General features: G+C 40.0%; 1 protein-coding gene across 3 annotated transcripts in view; it reads left to right on the top strand.

The window, feature by feature from the left end:
- LOC137800117 (kazrin-like) overlaps positions 1–27,245 on the top strand; it is a 149,243-nt gene that overhangs the window by 16,102 nt on the left and 105,896 nt on the right. For all 3 annotated transcript variants that reach the window (XM_068597148.1, XM_068597146.1, XM_068597147.1), the window contains exon 2: positions 3,369–3,526. In XM_068597148.1, the coding sequence (XP_068453249.1) occupies positions 3,369–3,526 (158 nt within the window). The remainder of the gene's footprint in view (positions 1–3,368; positions 3,527–27,245) is intronic.

The following is a 27,245-nucleotide window of genomic DNA, read 5'->3' as shown; positions in this document are numbered from 1 at the left end:
GATGCCATTTAGGCTCTCACACATACTTTAATATACAATTTTATTAGTTTGAACTAATAGCCCTTGTAGCCCAACTTTTCCGTTTGCCAGATGTTTAAGAGGCGCAAACTGTGCTTCATTTTGCGCCTTAAACCACATGCCAGGCTTCCAGTTCAGCACCAGAGGAGTTAGTTTCACCAATATGAACACGAAAGGATCGCTTCCTGCATCCATGTACCCCAGTATGTGGCTACTGGATACTTTGATGTAAACCTGTCTGAAAAATATATGATTTAAGAAAAGCAAAAGGCTAGAATAAACTATTCATTGGATTTTTGTTATTGTTACTATGGCAGAAAACTGGTTATCAGTGTGTGAAACTCTCATTCAAGACTGCTAAGGGAAACTAACTTAAAGTGCATTTATTTATACAGCTGTTTCTTGAGAATAAAATAAGAGTGTGAGAGAAAGAGAAAAAAGCATACTTAGAGCTAGCTAATTAATATTACACAGGAAAAATGGGGCCAATAGATTATTAAACACAATCTCATTTTGGAGGGCTAAAATAAGTGGGTTTTTTTAAATAAAAATTCCAATACTTTGTCTTACAAAACTAGAGTTCCAATACTAATACCAATAACATGTTATATAATTGTGCTTTTCTACAAAACTCTTTCTTACTATTTAACCAAAAATACATGAGTAAAAATTGTAATTAATGTTTAATTAATTAATTTTGGCTCATCAGTCTCCATATTTCTCAACATTTCTCCAAGATGTCATGTGCGCTGTGAACAATTCCCGTGAAATAAGCCCCCTTTAACTCAACTTTAGGCTGACTGCTGCATCGTGTGCTTTTAGGTTTGCTGCATTCATTCTTTCAAACATTTTTCATGATCTTATTTCCCCCGGCACCCAGCGTTCTCCCTTCTGAGCAGATAAAGGCCTGACACAGTGCCATCCCTCCTCCTCACTTGTTGTGCTGTTCCTGCTCTATAGGAGGGCATGTAAGGCACTTTCAGATTTGCCCATGCTGGCTCGACGCTGACAGAAGAAAGGAGACAGGAAAAGCGCAAGAGGCTGAGCTGGAATGACAATTTTATATTCTTTGCATCCATTTAAGGCAAACTACTGCAATCTTAGCTTTTTCTCTTTCGCAACCTCCATATCAGCTCGTTTTCGTCAGCTTTCAGATGCGCTGAAGGCAAGCTGTAGGGGAATCTATTTCAGTTTGCAGATGAGGATTGTTGAGACGCGGGGAGCAAACGCCTTTTAAAGGAAAGAAACGGTTGTGTGCTGGTTGTAGTTTATCGGTGAAATGATGTGTGACTCTTGCAAACCATTTGGTTGTTGCTTTAAAGGCCTGATGATCACAGTATTGGCAACTGGACAATCAATATTTTATGTTGAACACTCAAGGTAAACGTTTCCAGAAAATATCTATGGATTTTAGTGCGTAGTGGGGCTTTTATAATCAATGGCCATGAATTTTAAGTTTATCAATTGTGTTTACTCTACTGTGGCAATTTATCGAATCTGTTGTTTTTAAACGTTTTCCTCATTACTACAATAAAGCCTTTTAATTTCCCATGCAGTAAACACATTTTCTTCACTGATTTCTTTTGAAAGTCTGATCTGCCAATCCAGAATTTAATTCCAAGAACCATAATTCACAGGAAACCACAAAGATTTTTCTAAGTTTTCTCATGGGGATTTAAATTAATTGGCCCAAAGTACATCCTGACGTAGCATTCTTTGTGTTTAACATACAATGATGTCTCATACAAGCTGTGCTGGCTCCCAAAAAATAAAAAAAAGAAAAGAGTTGTGTTCGCAGGATATGCATGTTCATTATTTGGCCGGTAGAGGACACTAAGAGTAAGCAGCTGAAATCACATCTGGAGGAGAGAAGAGGTTTCACACCTAATTGCTAATTTGCGTCTGGGTTGTTTTTACGTAATCAAAAATAAAATGCAAATGTGACCTTTTTGATTTAAAAAAAAAAGTGAACCACAATTGGACATAACCAAAAAATAAACGTGTGAGAACGCTCGCTGGCTTACTGGAGTTCACTATGTGTGAGGACTGTGTTGAGAGAGGTGAACTGGTTGGAGTGTCTGTGAACTCGGGCGACAACCAGCCCACTCACGCACTCGAGCATCTGACGTCTGCTCAGCTCTCACAGCGTTGGGACACGGTCTTCCTCTTCAGCCCCCTCTTTCCCTTCTTATCTCTGCCTTCAGAGCCGACTTGTCAAATTTCCTACTCAAAGCTTGTTTGCCTGGAAATGTCAACCACGATGAAAGATTTTTTTCAATTTTTTTTTACTTATGTAACACATTAATCTATGCGCTCATATTTTTTTTGCGTGGGGTTTTGCATGTGAAAGAGGCTTTATATTTGCATCCCTGAAAAGACCCTATCCAGATTCTTGGCCTAAAATCACCCTTCTCTTTATGGATTTAGCAGGTTGAAGTTCTTAATTTAGCAGAAATGTGCCAGTGCATGATTCCAGCAGAACACACAGATTAATGGTTCAGAGTCCGTATCAGATGACCTCTGGGCAGCAGGCCAATTCTTGATCACCGCGTCTCCCTTTATAACTGACAAAGCTGTACGTTTTAGCAAAGTTTTAATGCTGGAAAGATTGATAATGAGACATGAGCGGTTAGTGTAGCAGCTCATGAAAAAAAGATACTAATGCTAAAAGGCACAAAATTAAGGAAATGGCTTTTTCTCACACTTTCATTCATCCAACGTTTCCACCATGTGGGTGGCTTAGGAAATAGTTGGGATGACCTTTCAGAGACTAAGGGGGATGATGGTAAATGGACGAGGGTTGAGGAAGTGTGTGTGTGTGTGTGTATGTGTGTGTGTGTGTGTGTGTGTGTGTGTGTGAGGAGAAGGAAATACAGTCGGGCTGGCGATTTCTTAATGTGGAAGCCAAGCTGGAGAGGAAACCTGGAAGGAGAGGTTTGCCAGAGATACGCAAGGGCAAGAGCCGGGAAACAAAACAGGAAGGCTCTCAGGCCGACGTGGAACATTCTGAACCTGCGAGGCCGTTGACAGAAAAAAAAACTGTGATGGTGTGACAGTAGGAAACCATTTTCTTCCACTGTTATCTCTGTTGTTCCTGCTCAGAACGAGGCTGGCAATGCATCAACAAAGGAAGTGTGTGAGGGTGTGTGTTGTGTGATTTGTGTGTGTGTTCTGTTATTGAACATGTTTTATACCCACTTAAGCCTGTCTGCAGTCATGATAGGTAGGACATAAAAAAGCTATACTTTTTGCTTGTTAATCGACTCTTGTAAAGCCACTAGATTACCAACCGATTCAAATAGAAACGCTGATCTGTGTTAACTGACTTTTATTGTTGTGTTTTCCTTTAGCTGTGCAATCTCTGAACAGCTTGAATGACCAGATTGCAAGCTTCATGGTGACTGGACCCAAGCCGTTGGAGCAGGAGCAGCCTGTCTTTCCTCCTCCCGAGAAGGAGCCGCTGCAGAAGTCCATGACCCTGATGAGGCACCTTCTTGTGGATGCACAGGTACAAGAAGCAATAGATTGATTTCCTCTCAAGAAAGCAGGTGGGACGAGAAAGACTTGACAAAATAGATGTCGGACACAGATTTGGGGGGTACTTTCATCTCTTCAGGTTTTAATCCCAATTTGGGAGTTTAAGGTAATCCTGGTTGCTCGCGCCAGCATTTCTAACAGGAAAAAGTCCGTTCCTAAATCCAGTTTTCCCTAGAAATCTCCAGCAAAACTAATATTTTTTTATGAAACAGTTGCAATCTGTCGACACTTTCACGATGGAACCTCTCTTGGATGACGTCACAATGTCACCACATGTCACCACTTTCATGGTGTGATCATGCCACTCACATGCATGGTGTTAAAAAGAAAAGCGCTCACCCCGCAAGAGTCCAAACTATTGTTGAGGCAAACACACGGCCAAAGCACATAGCTCCGTGCGCTGTGACACGGAGAGAGGTGCCGTTCACCTCCATGTTACTGCACAGTGCTCGGCTGCAGTGACACATAGTCGATGTGTTTGAAGGGTAAGTGTCGGCTACTGTAAGAATATGGGGAGCATTTTTTTCATCCTCTGTGTTGTATTATTCAATGGCGTAGCCCAGCGGTCCCCAACTTTTTTGCATCGCGGTTTTGTGTCAAACAATATTTTCACAGACCGGCCATCACAGTCTGGGCAATAAATATAACGTAATAAATATGACGTAAAAAATTGAACGCAATGAAATGATACGACCGGCATGAAGTAATTTTAAAGTGCTTAAAGAGACAACTCACCATTACACCGAATTAGTGGGAGCCTTGAGCTGATTTCTCTGCAAGGAGCTGGGTCAGAGTGATGGGTGACACTCAACGTGTGTACTTAATATCCGGTCTACTCCGTAACTTAGACCTTTATGTCCGGTCTACTGCTTATCTTAAATCCCGCTTCACGAAGACAAGATGTTTGAAATGGAAGCAGAGTTTTTGTGCTTTTTTGGCGATCTCAGGATATTCTCCCTTGATTGTAGACCAGAATACCGGAGTTGAAGCAGACTTTTATGTTTAGTTTTTGGGGTAATGTATGTCAAGAGGCTCAGACGCACAGATGGATGTATCCGGTTCTTTTTCAAAATAAAACATTTTCTCCTTCAAAAAAAAAAATCTTTCTGTGCCCGGTTGGACCGCTGGCATCGTCTATAGTTTGTCAAAATGAAATGGAAGTCATTTAATCATTTAGATTTATCAACTACTGTAATAGTTGATAGATACATCAGTTGTAGTTGTTAGTGGCAGCCTCTTCTGTCAAAACATCGTGGTTAAGTTGTTATGGATGTTTGCTTTATAGATTAAATGATTAATTGCTTGATAAATAAAAATAAAAATGATTGAGGGATTATCAGTTTAAAAATAATCATTAGTTGTGCAGTGAAGACGCATGTAATCGACTTTATAAATTGATGGATAATGTGCTCCTGGAGGACAAAGGTTATGTGTAATTTGTGAAATCCCAAAACGGAGCACATCCCAGTTTGTGCCGCTACCTGGCAGACTGGGAGCGGAGGAGTCGACTTCATGCTTCATTTTGCACCAGTGCAAATTGTTTGTGAAGACACAGAATGCTATTTCTGAGCGGCTCCAGCGAATATTGACTTTGTGTAATAGGGGTGCAACAACAAGGTTACATTCCCTCTATCAGAGTCAATTGCCACTTAAATTCCCTCAGTACAATGGCCGATACACTGAACATAGCGTCCAGCAGTCTTCCACTAGTTCATTTGTATTTTCTCCTCACGCCTCCTCTCTGACTGAACCTTCCTCCACGTCTTCTTATTCAGAGTTGACCCCGGTGTCCTTTAAAAATCCTTTTCTGGAGCGTCAATCACCAAAGTGAGCAGCTGTGAGACTGTTTGAGGATTGATGTTGTTGGACTGCTCGCGTGGCAGCTTTTGTTCATAAACGAATTCGCTGAACCTCCATTGTAGCTTCGGGTCGAGGCGACAGGGACACGACATTACTGGCAGCCTCTCTCCTGCAGCTCTTTCTCTCATTTTGCTCATTTTTCTTGAGGATCATTTCACATTTGTGATGGAAGAGGAGGAGACGAGATGCTGGGCTCCTACAAGCTCCAATTAGGGGAGGGGAGGATGCTGTGAGTTGAAGTGGCGGTGTCACCAGTGTGATTGAGCTGTTTGCAATTTATTGCACATATGCTGGTCGTGTTTTTTTGTTCCAGTGCCATTTATAATCTCTCAAACAGATACAAATTAATTTGCGCTGAAAAATGCAATGTGTGAGCTACAATGTAACAGCTGCTGCTGAATCAAAATGGTCATGAACTCTAATCCACAACAATGTTGCATGGCTTTAAGTGCTTGCTGGTTGGACATTTTTACATGTTTTTGTTTATACAAAACTAAAATGGGTTACCACAGAGATTCAAACAAAGGACCTACTTAGCATTGCTGTCTCTTTTGATTCCCTCGTTTATTTCCCTGTGAGGCTAAGCACTGTGTTAACGCTCAAAGCTCAAAAGAAAATGCATTTTCACACCGGGACGGGAGACATTTGAGCGACTGAGTGACTGCTGACATTGAACGCTCCTCTCGCCTTCTTTTTTCCCCCCACGTTATCACTTTATCTCTCATTCTCCCTCTAATAGACAGGTAGCCATCTTTCTTTCAGCAACACAGCATACTGTCTTGTTAATTCACTCACGGTGCTGCATCTCTCGTTCTGTCAGCAGTCTTTTGAACGTTGTTCTTTTTGGTTTAGTCATAGCACAAGGAAAAGGACTCAAAACTGCTGTCCTCAGAAGAAGGATCTTCATGCAGTATAAAGCGTTGGACGTTGCAATATCATGAATATAGAAACCTGTAGTTCATAGTTTAACAGAAAGCATTCATAATGCATATTACAGGAGGGTTTTTGTGGTCAAGGAAAACCTTGAAAACTTATCAATGAAATTTAAAAAAAGTGTATTTATACATTTTTGTGGGAATTTTGACATAATCTTGTTTGACAGTTCAATGCCACGCCAAACCGATGTCTCCAATTGGTCAATTGTACCAATGGTGAACAATTCTTTTTAGAAAACCAAAACGATTTAAATGTAGATCCACATATAGAAGTTGCTGGCCTTGGTTCAAAATGGAAAACCAATTATTGTAGCTAATGCTACAAAATTTGCCTCTTTATTGAGTTTTACTTCCACCTTGAGATCCCCTGCAGCTCCGCAGTGTGTACCTCACCACCAGAAAAACACACAAACCACAAGAGGTAGTTGACCACAAATCTCTGAATAAACTTCAGGTTCTCAAATCTTCCTTCACCTTTCTCAACTTTATCGTGACATATTATTAGAACATGGTGATTTTAAACAAACCACTACTATTTTCCTGCGACAGACAGCTCACTGCAGAGCAGCTCCGTGAGTATCTTTCTTTTCCTCCAAGGGCCCATCTGGTGTGTATCCTGCAGTCAAGCTGGGAGGAGATTGGCTGCTGAGCTTTTACCTTCGACCCTCTCTCTATCTCCCCTCTCCGTGCTGGCCCTGGCTGTGACTACATTAGCTGTGCTGTCAGTCATCAGTGGAGAGGGACGGGGGTAGAGAAATGGAGAGGTTGAGCGCGTGGGGGATGTGGACGCAGATTGGAGGCCATTAAAGGTGACTTTGACAGTGACTGAGTGGAGACACTGATAAATAAGATCTCTCTGACCCCGTCTGACCTCCACTCTTCTCTAATCATCAATGGAGAGCTGCAGACACGTCTGTCACTCTTACTGAAAAAGCGTAGCAGATTCTTCAGTCTTTTATTTTTTTTTTATATGAACAAACTTGCACAACATTCTTGAGCTAAAAACATAGAATGCAGGAACATATCAGATCAATAGTTCATGTAATGAAATTTTCACGAAAAGGCAGTAATTGTGAGCCCTTTGTAATACGTTTCAAACACAAATCAATAGTGCTGGAGTTGCCGGCTATTCTGAGAGGATCAATATTCTATGGCTGTAAAGTGCACAAACTTTGCTTCGCTGGTAAGTATTGTAGATCTACAAAATGTTCTCTCGCTTAACTCAGTGAAACAACAGATTCAGTATAATTTATGTCCCTGAAAACATGTGTCGTATGAAAGTAAATTGGTGGTAATTTTGCCACACAGCTGGACTAATTAATATTTTAATACTAATGGATGAGAAAATTTAATGTAATGTAAAAGTCACTTATACTGATGAACCAACTATTCAATTTGTCGGCCATCTCCGTTACCCTCTGCTCCAATTAGCATATTAATATCTTTATGATCATGGTTTTGGTTCGACAGCTTGCAAATGTACTGTTTTGGTCTCAGTGCTCTCTTGAAACTCTAAAGATAATGCAGCTTCATGTCTGCTGGATGTGTAAGTAGGCATCCGTTTTCTAACATGCACATGCTATGGATGTAAACAACATGTATCAACTTTTTAAATTGATGAAAAAATGATGTGCTTACTGCTTGTACCAATGCAGCCAAAAGACAATTACTGCTGCTCATGTGACAGCATGTGCTCAGGTAATAATGCCCCTCTCCACTGCCAGTGTAGACTGGATGCCTAAGTCTGTTGCATCATATCAAAAGCACATCCGGTGTGAAAATGAATATTTCAACACAAAGGACGGACTTCCACATATATTAGCCAATAGGGCTGGACCTGTGCCCAGGGTCATGGATGAGCGCAGGCTGCCCACAGTCTCCGAGGACTGGTGGGAGGGGCTAGAGTGGGAGCCAGTGTGCGATGGGTCTGGCTGGGTCAGTCTGTTCCTCTCCGACTGGAGGCTCAGCTGGCCCTCCAGAGCAGGGTTCCTCCCCATGCATAATACATCTCCATGGTCCCATCTGCCCTCTCAACCCGTTCTCTGACGCCACCAGGCCTGGCTAATAGGCCCTGCTCCAATGAGGGACGGCCATGGCTTATTGTGGCCCAGCTCAATCCTAGAGTGTGACAAATGAAAATGAAAATTGGATAATTTGGTTCAAAGAGAGCTGTGTCTTCATCTACTGTTCGAAATAGCCGGAGTGTTTCCTGAGCTTTACATCCTACAGTCGAAGCTCAAAACATCTCGCAGTTTTTTCAAAATACCAGAATCACTTGAGTTCGCGGCTTCAGTGTTCTTTGAATTAAAAAAAAAAATTCTTTCTCATCAAAGGCAGAAAGCTTGAACTTGAGGTAATTTGTTTGGAAGTCTCTGTGATGGTTGCATTTTCATTTAGTTTGTTCCTATTCCTGTTTGCCGTTCCTCAAAGTCATCTTGCCCCGTGTGAACGTTATTCCAGCGATGGTACTTCTGCACACAAGGTGGAACTCCTGTCATTACCAATAAGTACTGCACTCAATAAAACACCCATGGATATCTCGTTCATGAAGTTGATAGTGTCCGGAAGAGAAATGTCAAATAATAATATCTTTAACTTTTATCTGCTACTTGCAATTTTGCACATCCTTTATGTTGCTGTTTTTGGCCAGACAAAAATGTTATTGTCGGTGCAAGATAGATGATTTTACTCCTCTAGCTCGTGGATTTGTATGTTGAGCAGATTGAGACTGACGGCATATCTTGTAAGGAATAAATTGAAAACCATTTCATTATAGGAATACACTGCTGAATGTTGCCTGCAGAGAAAAGAGCTCTCTGCCATAGTGAAACGGTAATGGTATGGGAATTGTCCGGACACAGTAGGAAATCATTTGATGTGAGAAAATGCCCTGATTGCAATTTTCTTACCTAATTCTGATTTTTTTTTTCATTTTTTGAAAGCCTGACCTGCCAATTTCTTTTCTCTCTGAAAACTGTAACGGCTTATAAGCCTACACTACAATTTTTGTAAGTTTTCTTTGTGCAATATTACAATTGAACGTATGTTCGTAATAAAAAAAAAACATGTAAATAACTTAGAAGCAGTTTAGAGAGTTGTTGTAAAAATAGGCTTTCGGCTCACACAAAAGACTCCTACTGCACCGCTATTTTCTGTTCCCTGACATGTATAGTAATTATTCCTCTCTACTCTTTGAAATTTGCATCTTACAAAAGTCCCAGAAGCAGCACTGAGTGACTAGGCTGCCAATAACTGTGAAACAGTTGCACATAGAGCGGCACGCAAACTGTTCTAAAGATGTAGAGTTATTCAGAAGAGCCTGAGGGATTCATAGTTTAGTGGCCCCTAATAGTTTATGGCAGATGTAACAGTACCAGCACATATGTCAGCCGCTGAGTAACATGAACGTTTTTCACCAGAAAGCAAATGTATTTCTCTAATGTAAAATGTCCTGCACAATACAAACATGGCTCATAATTTATATATTATAACCAATTTGATGGGATTCTTATCATCAAAAATGATGTTTTAGGCTGCATGCACTGCTTTAAGTGTATTTACTGCTGTTCCTGAAGTTCAAAAAGAGCTTTTTAGTATTCAGAATTGTCGTCTTGCAACATGTTGTATGTTCATTTGAGCTAGCTGTGTACTGAATTAGTCATATTTAGGGTGTTTGGACATGTTTTGCTAACTTCCATGGAAACACTATATCAGTAAAAGCTTTCCCGCTGCAGGAAGTCTGTGGTGACGCAGAGATTCTTTCCACTCGGCTTGCATCTAAAGACCATTACATGGAATAAATAATGGCATGTTTGAAGAGCGCTTGCTGCAATGAAAATCACCAGTCTATTGATTTGGGTGGTGCGCTTAACGGAGCAAGGGAGAGAGCTGATGATGCTTGCACCTTTAACACACTACACTGTCTCCAAGCCCATCTCTCAACGAGCTTTAACCCTTTTAATCAGAGGTTAAGGTGTGGCTCTCACAAAGACGTGCACACGCTATAGGGAATAGCACCACAACATGGTTGATAGTCTGCATTGATCCAGACTGCAATGCCTCAGAGACTCTGCGATTCCCTCCGAGCCGATCTACGAACACAGCTGGAGCAATGACTAGCTGTCCTTTCCGGTCTCCTGGGATAGGGAAAGATAAATGTGCATCCTTCAAGGTGAAACGCGAGCTTGAGGTCAGATTTAAGCAAACAGCAAAGTACAGACATTTAACCCAGAACAAAATGTTTTCAGATTGTCGATTGGGCTTGAAACGTTGGACTCGTCGTCCTCGGGGAAATGGTTGTATAGGTTTCCCAAATCATTTATGTTGGATTTTGGCATTGACTCAGAAAGCCTTTTCAGCTTGATCTTGCTGTAACGATTGGTTGTAAACTCCATGTGGGATTATCTGCAACGAGATAGTGGACCTTTTGTCAGGCTGTAATAAAAGAGGATTATAATAACAAAGCTAATAACCATATTTAATTTAGCCACTAAACAGCTATATATACAAAATGTCTCGATGACCTTGTTTACAGGCAAAACACTATCGAGGCCCTTGACCTTTTAATAAAAACTCATCATTATCAAACACGCTATTTATTTATTTACGTGAATTTAAGTGCATTTGGCAAAGATGGAGCATTACTGTCTCAACAGACTGTCTCACAATGCTTTTATTGTTGTGGCTAATGGAACCAGAACAAGGAACTTACAGGAATCTACTGAATAACTTATAATGTTGGGTAGTAAATAGAAATGTTTGCATAACTGGCCAAGTCACACCTAGTTTTGTTTTTCAACAGCTGTGTTTTTATTGGCTTCACATGGCAGAAATGAATTGAGTCTCAAGTGTCTGTGTATACTCTCTGGCACTGGATGCATTTTGATTATATTCATGTTTTTGAAAGATTATTGAGTTGGGCTTTGTGCCGGCCATACTTACAGTGCGTCATGGTTAAACTTAGAGGATCGCACACAAAGAGAATCAGCCGACCGACAGGGTGGTTCAGTCCGTAGCCTGTTGGCTGAGTGCTCTCCCTCTTCATGTGAAGATAGCTTCAGTCTCAATGAGGCCGGCCCCCATCAGATACAACACTCTCCTCATCTATTGATGCAGTCGAAGTGGAAACCACAGTTGATGGGGCCGCTGCCTCAGGTGTGTGTGTGCGCGTGACGGAGTGTGTTACTATGGAAACAGGCCATCATAGGATTATTTTGATTGTATGAATAGGATTTATAGGAGAAGAGGTACTAGCCAAAGCTTGTTTATTTGTTAGTACCTCTTGCTCTGTGTTTTTGTTCCCTGTTTCCTCTATGCGTTGTATTCTTCATATTGCCTTGCAGAACCCTCTCTGTCCCAAGATCAAAGGCTTTGCCCTCAATGCTTTCAGGTTTTATATGGCGCTGCCTCTGACGCAGATGATCGCTGTGTTCAGAGCCACACTGTTTACTGGAGGTGAAGCCATGATCCCGGGATGTGACTTGAAGTGAAAATGCTTGAAAGCCTTTTTGTATGCGTGTATGTACGAACAACATGCATGTGGAGTCGCCACAGGCTCCATCCTGTAACCTGCAACGAGTGAACTGCACCACAGAATTAAATTTGACTTTGCATCTGTCAAGGGCAGCGCAGTATTGCTGGTGAACAGCTGGTTGTATCAGGGTTACAAGAAGAAGTAAATCAAACTATTGACCTCAGGAGGTTTAGTGTAGATGTCATTGTAAAGTTTGAAATCTGCATTACGAGTGAGTCGGCTCATTACAATAGCCCTCTGCGCTCGCTGCACAGTAGGAGTCATGCTCTACACAATACTTTTTATTGACCTAAATAGTTGATGATGCTCATCACAAGACACTCTCTCCTGTTTAGGTTACATGCTTTTGGGTGAAGACTTTTTGAAGATAAGAAACTCTCTGATTAAAACATGACCATAACATTGTTATATTGCAAAGGTTTTCAAAGTCTTAGACAGTGGGGGCCCTTCAGACTGCAGTGAAACAACTGCTGACTCTACACAACACCGTGCCCCTTTGTCACTCTTATTAATATTATTATTATTATTATTATTATTAGTCTCACTTTGATTTGGGGGGTAATCATGCTTAACATTTTTAAAAATATACAGTTAGCTTAAGAGACGTAAACAGGAAGTGGATTGTTAAGACACATTGGCCCCATTGAATGTATGATTCTAAGTCTCTTTCTATGCTTATTAAGCTGGTTTATTCGTGATGAACATCAGAGAAAATTATACGCTCAAAGTTTAATTTGACACAGTTGTATTGAATCTAGAAATGTATAATGTCTGTGTGGACAGATTTGACTGAGAAAGGACTCTGAGGAGGAGAACAAATTCTAACCTTGCAGCAATCGGGCACCAGGGATATTTTAATTGCCTCCCTCTGAGCCCTGAGACAAATGTAGAAACTTGTTGGCAACTTTGCATGACTTCCATGGCTATCTTCTCACATAAATATGTATTAAAATAGCATTTTGTGATTTTGAGTGCAGGCTTTAGCTATTTTCTGTTTGAAAGAGTTGGTCACATAGTGCGGCCTGAAGCCTGTCCCAGCATGCATCAGCCGAGAGGTTGAATGCGTCTTGGTGACTGGTCATCTGTCAAGCTAGCCAACAGACAAACACACTTTTCATGTTACATTCACAGCTAGTGGCTACTGAAACGGTATGTGATCACATTTCCTCTCGGACAGAAAAGAATCAATAACAATATGATGAGCTTTGCTTTCCTTTTTTCTGCCAAACCTGCCACTGTTGTTGGCCTTGTAATGTTAGATTCATTGTTGAATAGATTTCCCTTTTTGTCAGATGTTTCTGCACTTTCTTTTAAACACAACTGAAGGGTTGAACTGATGGTTTAGCCTGAAGCTGCTCATTTCATGCGCATCTTGATGAAAAAAACAAACAGAGTGTGAGTCTCTCTTTGGACTGTGCTGATTGAAAGATGATAAAAAGGTTCTGGAAATATGTGGTGACGGTGACATCGTAGACACATACCACTGTAGTAAACACGTCAGCAGGTGAGCAATGCATTCTGGCCTGATTCACTATTTCAAAAGCACTGATGCTGTCATTAAAGGCCTCTCATCACTTTGGATTATTCTCTCTTGAATGAGGTTTAAAGGAATCAATGAATGGAGAGTGGACTTAACAATGCACGGCTCAGCAGTGTTTTGTATTGGAATAATCACTTTTCCAGTGGATCATAATGGAGAAAAATAATTAAGGGTTGTGTCATCTTTGGTATCATTAACCTGTTGTGTTCAAGCATGAATTGAGGCCAGCCCTCTCCGTATCAACCGTTTTGACGAATGTATCTGTTGAATGCAGCTGTGGGAAAAGTGTTTTGGATTTCGTGGAAGCCTTGAGATAAGAATACCTAGTGCAACACTAGGTTTTAATTCATTTACATAATTCTTCTCAATTATTGGGTTGATTTATTTATTTTCCAATGCAACCTATCTTTGTTTTAAAACACTGTGAGCCTGTGTTAAAGTCTTTTATTCCACAATAATGAAGTAAGGATTACTGTCAAATGTAAAACTCTTCAATTATGTTTATATTTTTAGATATTTTAAAACTTGAGTTAGAATTCCATTTCTCACATTACGTCCATCCACAAACAGAGTGTACCTTCAAAGAAGACGGAGGAATCTAATTGAATTACCCAACATGCTACTTACTCTGCTCATCCAATCACAGATCTAAGACACTGTGCGGCTCATGTCTCTAATTCAGATCCTTCTAAGTTGTAAGACTCTAAGGTCAAGGGTGGGATGCTGAATGGGGGTATTAACCTCTTGGCAAATTAACCATCCATCTGAAAGAGAAAATGAACTGAAACAACTGGTGGAATGGACTCCAGTACAGTCTTAGTGCAAAAACAGATGCTACTAATATCTCATTTCAACTGTTAGATTGCCATCACACATTCGTGATGTATAATTATAATCGTCAGTCGGAAACATTTAGTTTGAGTGCCTTCCTCGGGGATAATTCTCTGTCAAGACTCTCCCTCACTTATATAACACAAAAATAACACTCAAGGCAGCAACAAAAAGCTGAGGACCAAAACTTCCAAAAGTGTTCCAAGCTCCTCTTCACTTCTTTTTCCATCTTCTGTCTTTTTACTTTGCTTAGGAAAGATTCGGTCAGCTTTATGCTTAATGTGGAGTGATAGCAGTCTTGTCTTTGATCTTGGGCAGTGATTATAGACTGTAAAAGAAGACGGGATAGATTTCCTCGTGGTTAAATACCAGAGTAAATGGGATTAAGTTTTGGTTTCCCTTGAGGTCTACTGAGCCTTTCTACAAAGCTCACTCACTAAAGATGAATACAGTGCTGTCTAAGTAATAGAGAAGAGCATTTTTTCTTTCTTCATAGTGCCACTAAATTGTGCATGTCGGACTCTTTCTAATTTCATTGAGGCATTTGCGGAGGTCTCACCTGAACAGTGGACTGGATTCATATGAAAATACACTTTCCATGACTTAAATTGATTTCTCAAACCCTGGGCAGACCAAAGAATTCACATTTTATTGAAGGAGGGCCGATGCCAGGTGCTTCAATTAGCACCCGACTCTTATATTTCAGTTCAGCGAGCTTTAAATGTGTGACTTAAAACCTAGTTTCATGTCAAAGTATTTGCCAACAAATTGGGCACACAACAACAAATATACTGGCCTATGCAAAATCAGGAATCACAGCTGTGTTTCCGAATTCAAGATTTTTTTTCAGTATTGTTTATCTTCCAAATTTGTCAAGCGACAGAGATTTTCAAAGACTATTCCATGAAAATGTGAAACGTTGCATATATTCATCATGTTGTGGTTAATGAAGGACGTTCGGTTAAGTACAAGACTGCGGTTTGTTACACCCAACTAACCACAGAAATAAAGTCTCATTGTGCCTTTGCAGTATGATAACAGTCTGTGTGGACCCTATTTAAATAACCTACAGCACATAATTTGAAGTGCACGGCACAAAGGCATTTAGATGTGCGTGCACCTGGCACATTTCTATTTCTAAGGGAGATTCTGCAATTTTGTTGACAAATTATGACACATTTTGGTAAAAAAAAAAATCCTCTAAATCCGTGACAGATGATTTCCACTATTAATTGGGTCATAAAAATGTACAAGATGACAACAAATTAAGTCTTTAACGTACAACATGTTCGATGTTATCCCGGCTGTGGAGGCAAATCTTACTATCTAAATAATGTCCCTTTTAAATAGCAGAGTAAATAACAACTGTGTCAGTATGAAACTAGCAATGACTTATAAACAGTAAGAGACGGCCCTATCTCTGTCATGCGTGGAAGATAAGTTAAAAAGGGTGAGTTTCACCAAAAAAGCTTTGGCGGTGTCTGTTGGACATTGTAATTAGTTTGCTGAAAGTCATGTTAGCCTCATCATTAGTACGACTAAGACAATGGTGTTTAAAGATCCTCCCGCATCATTATAGCCATTATTTGTAGAATTCTTTACTTTATTTTCATTGATAAAGAAAGACAGACAGCAATGCATGCCACGCAAGAGGAGGCAAATGTGGTGCTTGCCTGGGCATACGACCTGGGGAGACTGCAAGAGATACCTTACTTATGCAAAATAGAATTTTTACACATAGTAACTTTAAGATCCTTCAGAGAGAGTCATAGGCTGGTTCCAGACCTGTGAATTGTCTGTATTGTGAATTGACAACTTGTTGGAAGAACAACTGAGCCTGTCAGAGCTATTTAGGTGGGATTAAAAATGTACATCATCTTCTTCTGCCAGAGCCTAATCCTTTATCATAACTTCATGCTTATGCAGTCTTTTTTATTTTTTTGGGGGTGCGGGGCGGTTTACAGTGGAGTGAGTTCTTGAATATTATCAACCAACAAATTATTTTTGCTTAATAACTGTATCTTTGACGCAACATGTTGGATACGTTAGCACCACTGAACAGTTTAAAAAGCCTCCGTCTATGGTTTCAGACATTGTCAAAGCGATATCCAACACCTTTGGGAGTGTCTTTTTGCTATGGATATGCAACTGCATTGTCATGTTCATATTTGCAAATATCATTATCTTGTTCACGCACGCACACACACACACACACACACACACACACACACACACACACACACACACACACAGACACACGCACACACACACGTGTCCCCGTACTCCTGTACTTTTTTTCAGGGACAGTACAGCTTGCAGTTTTCTGTATTTTTGCTGACTGTCTGGGCACGCTTGGGCGTCTTTCAATTTAGCTCCTACTGATAACTTGGCCTCCTCCAATAGATAAATATTAAATTAGAACAAATTACTCCCACTTTCTCAGCAGGCAATCGTGTCCTCTTCCCCTGAGGCCGTAAGCATCGGCTAAACAAGCACTGCTGTTGTCTGTAATTAGGAATAGAAAAAACAAAGCACACACCAACATATTTGGCCAGCGAGGTGAATGCCCTTTGCATTATCGACGGTATCCCTCCAGCTGCCTCCTCTGGATAACTGGACATTATTCAGATCAGCTCTGTGTATTCACAGGGGGAGTCACAAATGGATAAATGCACCACATTACCTTCACTGAATCTGCATTTATGAATTTCCCACAATAATGTGGAGGATAGGATTTCAGACGGCTTTTTAAATGACAGATAGATGTGCTTTGCTGTAATGCTTTCACTTCTTCTCCGTGATAAGTGTCTCCTACATATATACAGAAATAATCTTCTTGCAAATCCTTTTCATGTTTGTTTTTAGCAGTGATTCTAGGTTCCAGAGAAGGTTGTAATCCTGTAAGCCTGTTTGAGTGTGTAACATTATTAGTATAACATGATTTCGATGGCAAAAGACAAGTGAGTTTGATTTGGTGTCGCTCCCGGGGGAACACTTTTGGATAAAGGTAATATGTAGCATCTGACTATCTGGCAAAAGTTATTAGATGGTTTGTGTGATAGGGACATGCTGCCATGCTGAAAGCTGCTGCAGATGGCTCGTATTCATCTGTGCAGCAGCAGCAAAACCTCAGTGTGGAGCAGTGAGAGCAATATCCTGAAGCAAGTATGCAATTTGCTTTATCACTGTTGTGAAATCAAGCTTCATAATATTGATTTACTTATCCGTTTTTTTTCCGCTGTCTTCCATTTATCTGCCATGGTTTAGGTCTGTTTATTTCTTTTCCTGAATTCTTATCTACCCAACTTTCTATCTTTTTGTCCATTATTTATTGATGATACTTTAAACTATGCATACAACCAATGTACAGTTTGTATGCGAATGCATGTTTGTATATTGAATACACACACACACACACACACACACACACACACACACACACACACACACACACACACACACACACACACACACACACACACACTCTCTCTCTCTCTCTCTCTCTCTCTCTCTCTCTCTCTCTCTCTCTCTCTCTCATGGTCCTAGCTGAACAAGTCATGTGTAGATGAGTGACGTTAGGCTAATGATGCGCTTTCTTTGATTTGGTGTAGCCAGTCATAGAAACCAAAGGACACAGTACACATTCATGCTACCGTATGCTTTTGTGATTAAAGCTTCCGAAAAGGAAAAATAGCATTTGTTAGCATTAAGGACGGATTAAAAGAAACCAGTGTTGATTGTAAGTAGGAGGTGGAACCTGAAACCAAATCAAGGATTCACTTTGATAGGACAGCACCACACAGCGTTATCCCAAAGGTCATTGGGTGACACATTATGAAACACTCCGACATGTCATTTTGGATGGAACTGACGACCAATCTAAAAGAGTCCTTGTTTAGTTTGGAGGGTTTGTCCTGTTTTGAACATAAACCCCGGTTGTCGTAAACTCAGAAAAATGACCAATGATGTCATTTTTTTCTAGAGAAAGCTGTCTGTTCCTGGCACATGTGCAATCCAGATCCTCTATGCCCCGGTCTCAAATCTTTTTTTGTTCTATTAATTTATACAGATCTATACAGAGTGTAATTTTGTAGCATGAAACATCCACAGTGAGACTGTTCACCTGGAGAGAATTGATGAATGTTTCACAGCATTGCAGAAACTGTCCTCAGACATTCAGCTGCGGCGTGACCTCTCCGTGAAGACCTCGCCGTCTATTATCAAATAAGGAAGAGCTAGTGATCTCCCGTGGTTTGCGTATGGATATTAATGGCTTGGAATATTTCAATTCCAGACACTATATGAGAAATGTGTCGGATGCAAACAATGAGCAAGTGAATTGTGCAGGAAAATGATTGACATTTTTCAATTAATACAGCCAGATTAATTTAATATGTTTTGTGCATTAATTAACTGAAGGAAATGGAAATGACCCTCGCTAATGTGGAATTAGCATGATCTATGCACGGTTCTGCTGTGGTCGATTACCCAGCTACAACCAGGAGAGCGAAAGAAAGCAGTCATTTTTGATTGATGTCAATTCACATTAGTTCTGATGGAAAGGGCTGATAACTTCACTACCAGACTGAGCTTCTGCCAAATTAAAAGAAGGTTAGACTTTCTGCGTCTGGATTCCTCCCGGTGTTTGCATTGCATCGGCTCTGTTTGAAAAGGTCAGATGAGAACAGTATGTAAACAGCAGTGCTATAATGGAAGAAGCTGCATCTCTTTGATGCATCACACACACACACACACACAACAGTAATATGGTTGTTACTGTTTGGCATTCATTTAGCCTCACTGCCTTTCTCAATTATTCATGTGTTTTAATCCCAACATATGTAAGACATTTTCCTCCATATTGTTGATCTTAAACACACTTCTTAATACTTGGTTGAACAAAGCATGCTGATATTTTTCACACAGCAAAGCAGAGCAAAAGTAGAAACCCAGCAGCTTGACAGATGATGCGTTTTGACATAACATAGATTGAAATGTATTCGGATCAATACTGACAAAGGAGATGGTAAAGTGTCCTGACTGACAGTTTTACTCTTGACATGAACATAATGTATTATTTCTGCTTTTTCCTTATCCTTAACCTTGAACTATGAGATTCTGCCTCGACACTATAAATGATGCCGACAATTTTCGTCCAAGTTTCGGCAGAAAAGGAAAAAGAACGACAAAACCGCTCCTGATGTCAGAATGTGTCAGTGTCATGAAATATTCATTATGTTTGCCGAGGGTGTGCATTCAGTTTAGAGTAAGAATAGCTTGAATATTTCAGCAGCACGCCATTGATCTGGGCTGTGAGTGTTTTTGAATATTGATCACTGACTTGACTGAGCCGTGTACAGAACACTTCCCGGTCTATTATTCTGTCTTTTTTGGAAAAACTGAAATGTGTCGTACACATAATTGCTTTTTTTAAATTCAGGTTTAATTTCCGCACTCAACATTTACAAGGAAGAAATATTTTTCACAGTTTTTCTCTACCATGTCTTGTTAATGTACTGTTTAACTCCTGTTTAACTGCTTGTGGCCACACTTCAATTGACAAGGATAGGATTTCAGTACTTCGTACTCTCTCTCCCCCCTCAGTTAATTACACTGCAGCTATCTTTGATTTTGTCTTTTCTCATTCGATGCTCCCACGAGTTACCATCTATCTGCTTTTGACACAAGTTCTAAATAACAGTGAGTTAATTTTTGCTCCAGACCTCTTGTGCAGATGGATAACTCATATGCCTTTGAGGTCCACCTATGAGTCGTGTCCCACCGATATGAATTAAGTAGAGTTGTGCGAACTGTGCACAATAGCAAACTTGTGTATTCGACTGCATAAAACCTTCTTTTAACTAGCTGTGAGATCATTTAACTTAAAAATATTGTCTTCTCATTCAAGGATTAAGGAAATATAATTACTGATTGTTAAATATCATAGATTTATTTTAATGCATGATTTAAATGCATATATAAATAGTCAATGTGTGATTACTTTGTATCTATCAGTGTATTAATCTGTGCCAGTGAAGGCTTGACTGTTATCATAAATTGAATCTAGAGCACATTATTTAATTAGATTAATTTGTAAGAAAATGATCTTTTCTAGTTATGGATTTGGGCTGGAGGTGGGTTTGATCAGCAAGGAGAGTGAAGGACCCTCTGAACCTGAAGTAACAGAAGCTCGGTGGATGAGGAGGCACGCAAAAAGAAATCAATAAAATATCACCAGAGAGTAACTTCCATGACATGATCCTCAGATGCTGCAGTTTCCGGGCGTCACCAAGGTCCTCACCTTTAAATAAATAAATAAATAAATAAATAAATAAATATATATATATATATATATATATATATATATATATATATATATATATATATATATATATATATATATATATATATATCCACATGCAGATGCCACCACACACATACACACAGCAGGAGAGCTGATTGACTGACAGGTTATTATTTACCTCACCTCGCGCCTCTACTTACTTCCCTTCTTTAAGACTGCAAGCTTCCATTATAATTGACTTCACAGCGGTGCACACTGGGCTCACTGAGTTCAATCATATTTGGATACACAGCTAGCGAGCTAATCCCAACTATGCAGAACTCTGGACTGGACTGGTAACAGCTGCGAGGCATCCTCAAACACTAGTGCTTCATCTCCCTTGTGGCAAAACTCAGATTAGTCTCTGCAATAATTTATTTTTTTTAACACTTCTTAGCATATCTTTCACTACCTTCATTCGCTGTCCAACCCCAGCTGCAGAGTGCTGGAGGATGTTGGGTCATCTATCAGCTCAGGGTCACACAGTGACCTTTTATCTGGCGAGGCAATAGTAATTACTTTCAGATTTGAACAGGATACATTTGTAAGTAACCTTTTTATTCAGAGACAGCAGGCAAAACAAAAGGAGTACATTAAGAGTTTGCCACCATTTGCTCAGTGCAGCCTTTGAAGTCAGCGCTGCATTTATATGCCACATATTTAAATCTGTGGAGTTAGGACTGTGCTTTGTTTGCACAGGAAGGCTTCACTCCAATCTTTTCATTGATTGAGACACGTATCCATGACAACACTATAGTGCATGTCACCTTCACATCTGTGTGCGTGTGCTTAGTTGCTCGTCCTAATAAAAACACTGTGTAGAAACAAGATGCTCCTAATTCTTGTAATCTAATACACAACCAAGTGTACAGTCACACCAATGTTGGCGTCCACACTGTGTAGCAGAAACTATGGGGGAACTAACTCCCGTACAACAATGCACAAACACTTCACCTCCGACAACACAGGTGCTGATTTTGGTGTAATCACAAGGTACCCAAAGGTTTCCATCCCCCATTGTTCCCATAATCAGCAATTAGGCTGTCGGTAAGCACTCAACGCTAATTTAATACTGGGGATAATGAGTTAATATGCAAAGATCTGCATATTTTTTTAAAAGTACAACGAATGGAAAAGCTGATTCCCATGGCGTTTTAGAGGCCGCTTCCTCCATTTCCTAAAGATGATTCTTGTTTCTTCTCTATAATCATAATGACAATGGAGGTCTACGTAATTCTGTTGCAAATTAATCAAGTGTAAACATTTGGTAGTGATATAAATTGCATTAATTTACAAAATGAAGTTTGGCGTGCTCCACTAGATCAACTCATTGGCAGTGAGCTGAATCCAGATATGAATGTCAGTGTTTCTCATTAATTACCTAGACTGTGGCAGCCCGCCAAAGTCTTATTTTCCGCCACAGTTTCATAATGAACCAAAATTATTTCACACTTCTCAACTGGTGGTCCGGCTAACTCTCGAGGGGAGCATTTCCTCAGAAGAGGTGCGCAGCAGCCGGCTCGAGTTTAGTGTGCGGCAATTCTGGCACCACACCTGGCGCGTCTTGAAACTCAGGCCCCATCTGGTGTACCGTGCTTTGTCCATTTGAGAGTGAATGTTTTGCCGCGTCATTGCCATTCATATTTATACAACCAATTGTGTACAGTGTAAATATAGTCTGTTAAAAGCAAAAGGCATGCATTTAAAATGTTACTCAAGTCAGAGTAACACATGCAGAGCTGAGATCGCAGATGGTGCTTGAAGGAAAGTGCTAACTGTCTTTATTCCTCACTCATACCGATACTGCACTGAAATTACAGTCCCAACTTTGTCAGAAGTACCAAAAGCCATGACCTTAAGATAAAACTAATGTAGGAGGTGCTGTGACTCCAGAATTAACGTTTTATTACTTTTCATTAACTACAAGTCTGATTAAGTACACAGCTTAACACAAATGCAAAAGATAATTCAACTCTTCTCAATAATGAACTTTGAAATGTGCTGCTGTGTATGTGGGTCTTTAAATGACCTCTTCAAAATATGTTTTCTATAGTACAACATCTCTTCCTTCCATATTGTTACAAATGAAAGTAGATCTATTTTTGGTCCTTTTTCAATTCTATTTTTGTTGTCATCCATGTGCTGGGCCTTTTTGAAGGAAAGTGTTTTTGAAATGATGTATCAAGCTGGCCAGCATCAACCCCCCCTACAGCCCGTAAATAGAGCTTCTCTCAATCCTCGTCACAAAGATGACAGCTGCTGAATACTGAGCAGAGGAGACGGGAGCTGCCCCTCGACCTGAGACGCACAACTATTCTCTCCACTTGCACACAAAGGCGGATACATGCATACATGCACACAATCAACCACTCTAAAGTGAAACCGCACACACCTACGCAGGGATTTTAGCTTCGAGAACCCTAACGGAGTCAGACGTGCAGCCACACACTCCCTTTCAGTGGGAAAATGGACCATCTGTGAGCTCTTCACTCCACCAGCCAATGACATTGTTTAGGGCTCATTTTAACAGCAGTCGTGAACTGCATTTTAAATCTTTGTTCTGCCGTCTCCAGCATTTTGTCTTTGAAAAGCCTTTTTTTTGTTCTCGCTGTTTTGCAAACATCTGTGTGGCTATGAAAAGAGCAACTGTAAGAGAACTAAGCGTCAGTAATTTCTCAGCTGCTGTGTAATCTTAACTAAAGTCATCTTTGAACAAATTTACAAAGATGGTAAAAACATACTCATCCGGCTAATGAGATTTTATTCTGACACTGTAATTTATGAGGTTGAATATTGAGTTTGTTGAATTTTATGATTCACCAGATCGGAAAGAATATTTCAGCGTTATCGTCCTCTACTTGAGTATATTAAGTTGGGATCACATGTTTTTGGTTCCCTATCTCCCTACCAGAGTCTGTTTAATATTGGGTGTCCTTACTTAAAGGTAGAGGTAGAGACTTTTGAGTTTCTCTTTGCTCTTTATTTATGTTGCCTCTGCAATAGTCTAATACAGCCTGCAGTAGGTTTAATACATACATTATGACAGAATGACATTCTCAATAGATGACCTTTATATAGATCAAACTCACATTAACAGTTGTTAAATAACCTGAAGGAGGTCTGTGTACCAAAACGTTATTACTGAATATCTGTTGTGTAAGTAAAGAGGACAATGTGCGAGCAATATTCCTTGCTTGCCTCCCTCAAAAGGAATGTGTATCTTAATTCCTCATCAAAGCCTGCAGACCTGTTCATGTCTGAGATTAGCCTTTCGCCTTTACCACAGAGCCAGGGTTCATTCTGCAGTATGGCATGCCCAAAACATGTTTGCCATCGCTTTCTGGATCTGCATCTCGCTGAGAGTGGCAATGTGAAGGCGGGAGGATGTGAGCAGGAGCTTAGTCTGACTGGAACAAGAGATTAGAGAAATTGGGAAAGTTGGGACGAGGATTCAGGACAGGCTATTCCAATAACACCAAAACTCCACACCCTTGACAGACAGAATGGAAAACTTATCAGTGTGTGTCAACAAACTGTTTACCGGGTTGTGTATTTTATTTCTTAGCCGGCAGTACAGCAGTGCTGACGGCGGCGAGGACAGCAGAGGCATCGATAATCTATTCACTGGGAACATATTTGCGGCGCGACATGAGTTGCTCATCTCAGCGAGGTAATCATAATTACAGACTTTGGGATGAAAAAAACAATGGTGGACCAGGGAAAGGAAAATATGGAAAGAAAAAAAACATGAAGGACTAAAAACTAAGAAAAATTTTGCTTTAGAGATTTAAAGATACGTCCTGACATAAATTTGATCTTTTGGGTTTCAGTAGCTGAATAGTTTTGATTTCTGATAACTGGTCCCATCTTGGATCAAGCTCAATGCAAGGCGAGGCAAGTTTATTTGAATAGTGCATTTCAACAGCAAAGCCATTCAAAGTGCTTCACATACAACTATTAAAAGCATTAAAACATAATGCAGAAGAAAACGGTACGTAAAAGCAACTAAGAACATTCTTCTTTAAAAAACAAAAAATAGAATACAAGTTGCAATGCAGTTGAAGAAATAAATGCAGTAGTTAGATGCAGAAATTGATTAATCCTTGAATCTGGTTATATTAAATGCAACAGCAAAAAGAAAAGTCTCAGCCGATCTGCTTTTAGGAACCTTGTTCCAGATATGTGGAGCAGAAAAACTGAACGCTGCTTCTCTGTGTTTAGTTCTGACTCTTGGAACAGAAAATAGCTAGCAGGATTCAGCTAAGCTAAGAGACGAAACATGTACTATCAAAACCCCTTATCACCTCTAACTTTTATTTACCATAAAAGAGTGTACAAGACAGTCACACCTTTGACTAACTTTGGACGTGGTGGATTCTATCAGCTGTACATAACTAATATAACATATACTACTTTGATGAAAGGTCAAATAAAAGTAGGCAACTGTCTTGAAAATGTTCTCTGCAAGCTGGTGTATGCTCTCAACCAAAGCTGGTTATAGAGAAAGAAACACAAATGTGTGAATACAAGTTTGTGTTGAGCCCTGGTGCAAAAGTGAGTCGACTGCATGTAAGTTAGTTAAAACTTTTAAAGCCAAAGTTGATTTGATTCAGTAAGTGAGTTAAAACGATTCAGAATCAACTCCTGGATTCAAAGACGACCCATGCAATAGGAATTAAACACAACATAGACATATTACCATCTTATAAGGCTGTTGGGGTGCATGTAGCAGATCCACAGGAGCATTCATTTCAACTTGGACTCTAAAAATTACTTTCCCTTTAGCTTGGTGAAAAAAAACATCTGGCTCTTAAGCTGCTAAAGGCTCCACGTTGTTTCCCTTTAGAGATAAGGAACTAAAGTATGTCCTTCACAAACACGTGGAGAATCCAGCATTGCTCGGTTTGTGTAGAAATGGTGACCTGTTACTAACACAACTGTCTGTATAATCCCTTGGGGTTAGGCAGACAGTACCGCTGCACCGAACCGTCTCTCTCTTATTCTCTAGCTGCTCAGTATTATCCAGTTTCAAATATAGTTTAAACAGGGAAGAAAGGGGAGAGAAAATAAACAGATTAGTTCAGTGAGCATAATTCTGAGTTTTTACAAGACCTATGTCTGTTCTTTGTCTTGGTTTGTCAGTTACTTGTCCCTCTTTACAGAAATGATCCTTTATACATAATTAAAATTGTGCACTCTTTTATTGGTATGGAAAGATGTTTTTTAGAAACTGACACAAAGCATCAGGGCAAGTCATGTCTCGTCTGTCAGTAAGTCCAAACTCCTTCATAATAGATTAATACATACTTTATTCATCCCCAGGGGAACATTTGTTTGTAGCACCAGCAAGCAAAGTTACAGAGTCAAAATAAAAGTATTTAGTACGCAAACTATATACTCAATATATACAATACAATAAGTATTCTCTTCATTACCAGACGAGCTCAAGTGGTATTCACTTAATTTGACCTCCTCGTTACTTATTTAGCCCCAAAACAGACTTTCTTCATCATGAGAACTTTACACAATGAACCGTAGCTGTAAAATTTACGTTAAATCTAGTGAAGCCATTTTGTAAAATATTAACAATTAAAGCAGATGCACATCATAACCCAGCAGGAGCAAATAAAACAAGCTATGGTTAACATTTGACTGGAAATACTGCCCTGTTTGTTTATAGTCGTGACTCATACAAGGAGGAACACAATAATTTCTGATTATTCTGACTGTCACGCAAAATCTGTTTCCCCAATGACAGCCCTCTCTTTGTGGAAGGAGCCTGAGGGCAGGGCTTCTTTCCTTTTGCTGTTACCCACAAGTGACAAGATGTTAGACTTTCTGCACAACAGTGGGCATAAATGCCACTGACCTGGTATACATTATTGAAAGATCTCCATACTATCAGTGGCTCTCTCTATGTCTCTTTTCCTCAATGTGCCCTGGTATTTCTCCCTCTGCCATAACTATGTGTGTTTATTTGTGTGCAGCGTCCTCGGAGTCTGCAGAGAGAGACTTTTTGGCTGAGCCTCGTTTTCCCTTAAGATAAGAGGATCTTGATAAGAGATCAAGATAGCATTCAGCTAGAAAAAAAACAATTTCCTTACTCCTCTGGGGACATAAAAAATATAGAAAAACAAGCAACCCAAAAATGCACATGAGCATAGCTCCCCGCATTACAGCACCCTTTCCGCCTCATTGGCTGGCCTTTCCAGCTGCTTACAGTGAGCAGGTGATTTTGGTGCAGCCAATAAGTTCTGCATTGCAGAGGCATGGACTGAATTACTAGATACAGTTTGTGGTGTCTGTATCTTTATCATGAGATTTTCTGCACAGCAGCTACCTTGAGTACTAAAAATACAATACGTTGAAACAATACATACATTGTGCTGCTACCCGTGCCTGTAGTAACACTTTTTTTTTTTGAAGAGACCGTTACAATATTTCAGCATTTTTAGGGTGTGATAGTTTTCGTGCATAATGCTTTTAGACGAGAACACAAAAATGCATTGGATAAGCAAACACTTTGCAGCAGTGAAATATGTTTACGTTTTCTGAAGTGTTATTTTTTCCCCCCCCGCCGCAGCTGGATTCTGTTTCTATTGTTGCCAGGCAACAGATACCATCCCAGTGAATACTCGTGAGTCTCGA

The sequence above is a fragment of the Clinocottus analis genome, unplaced genomic scaffold (genome assembly GCF_023055335.1).
Source record: "Clinocottus analis isolate CAN_PGR_092001 unplaced genomic scaffold, fCliAna1.0.p SCAF_4, whole genome shotgun sequence".
NCBI lineage: Eukaryota > Metazoa > Chordata > Actinopteri > Perciformes > Cottidae > Clinocottus > Clinocottus analis.
The sequence above is the reverse complement of the archived record's forward strand: the minus strand, read 5'-3'. Positions and strand labels throughout refer to the sequence as shown.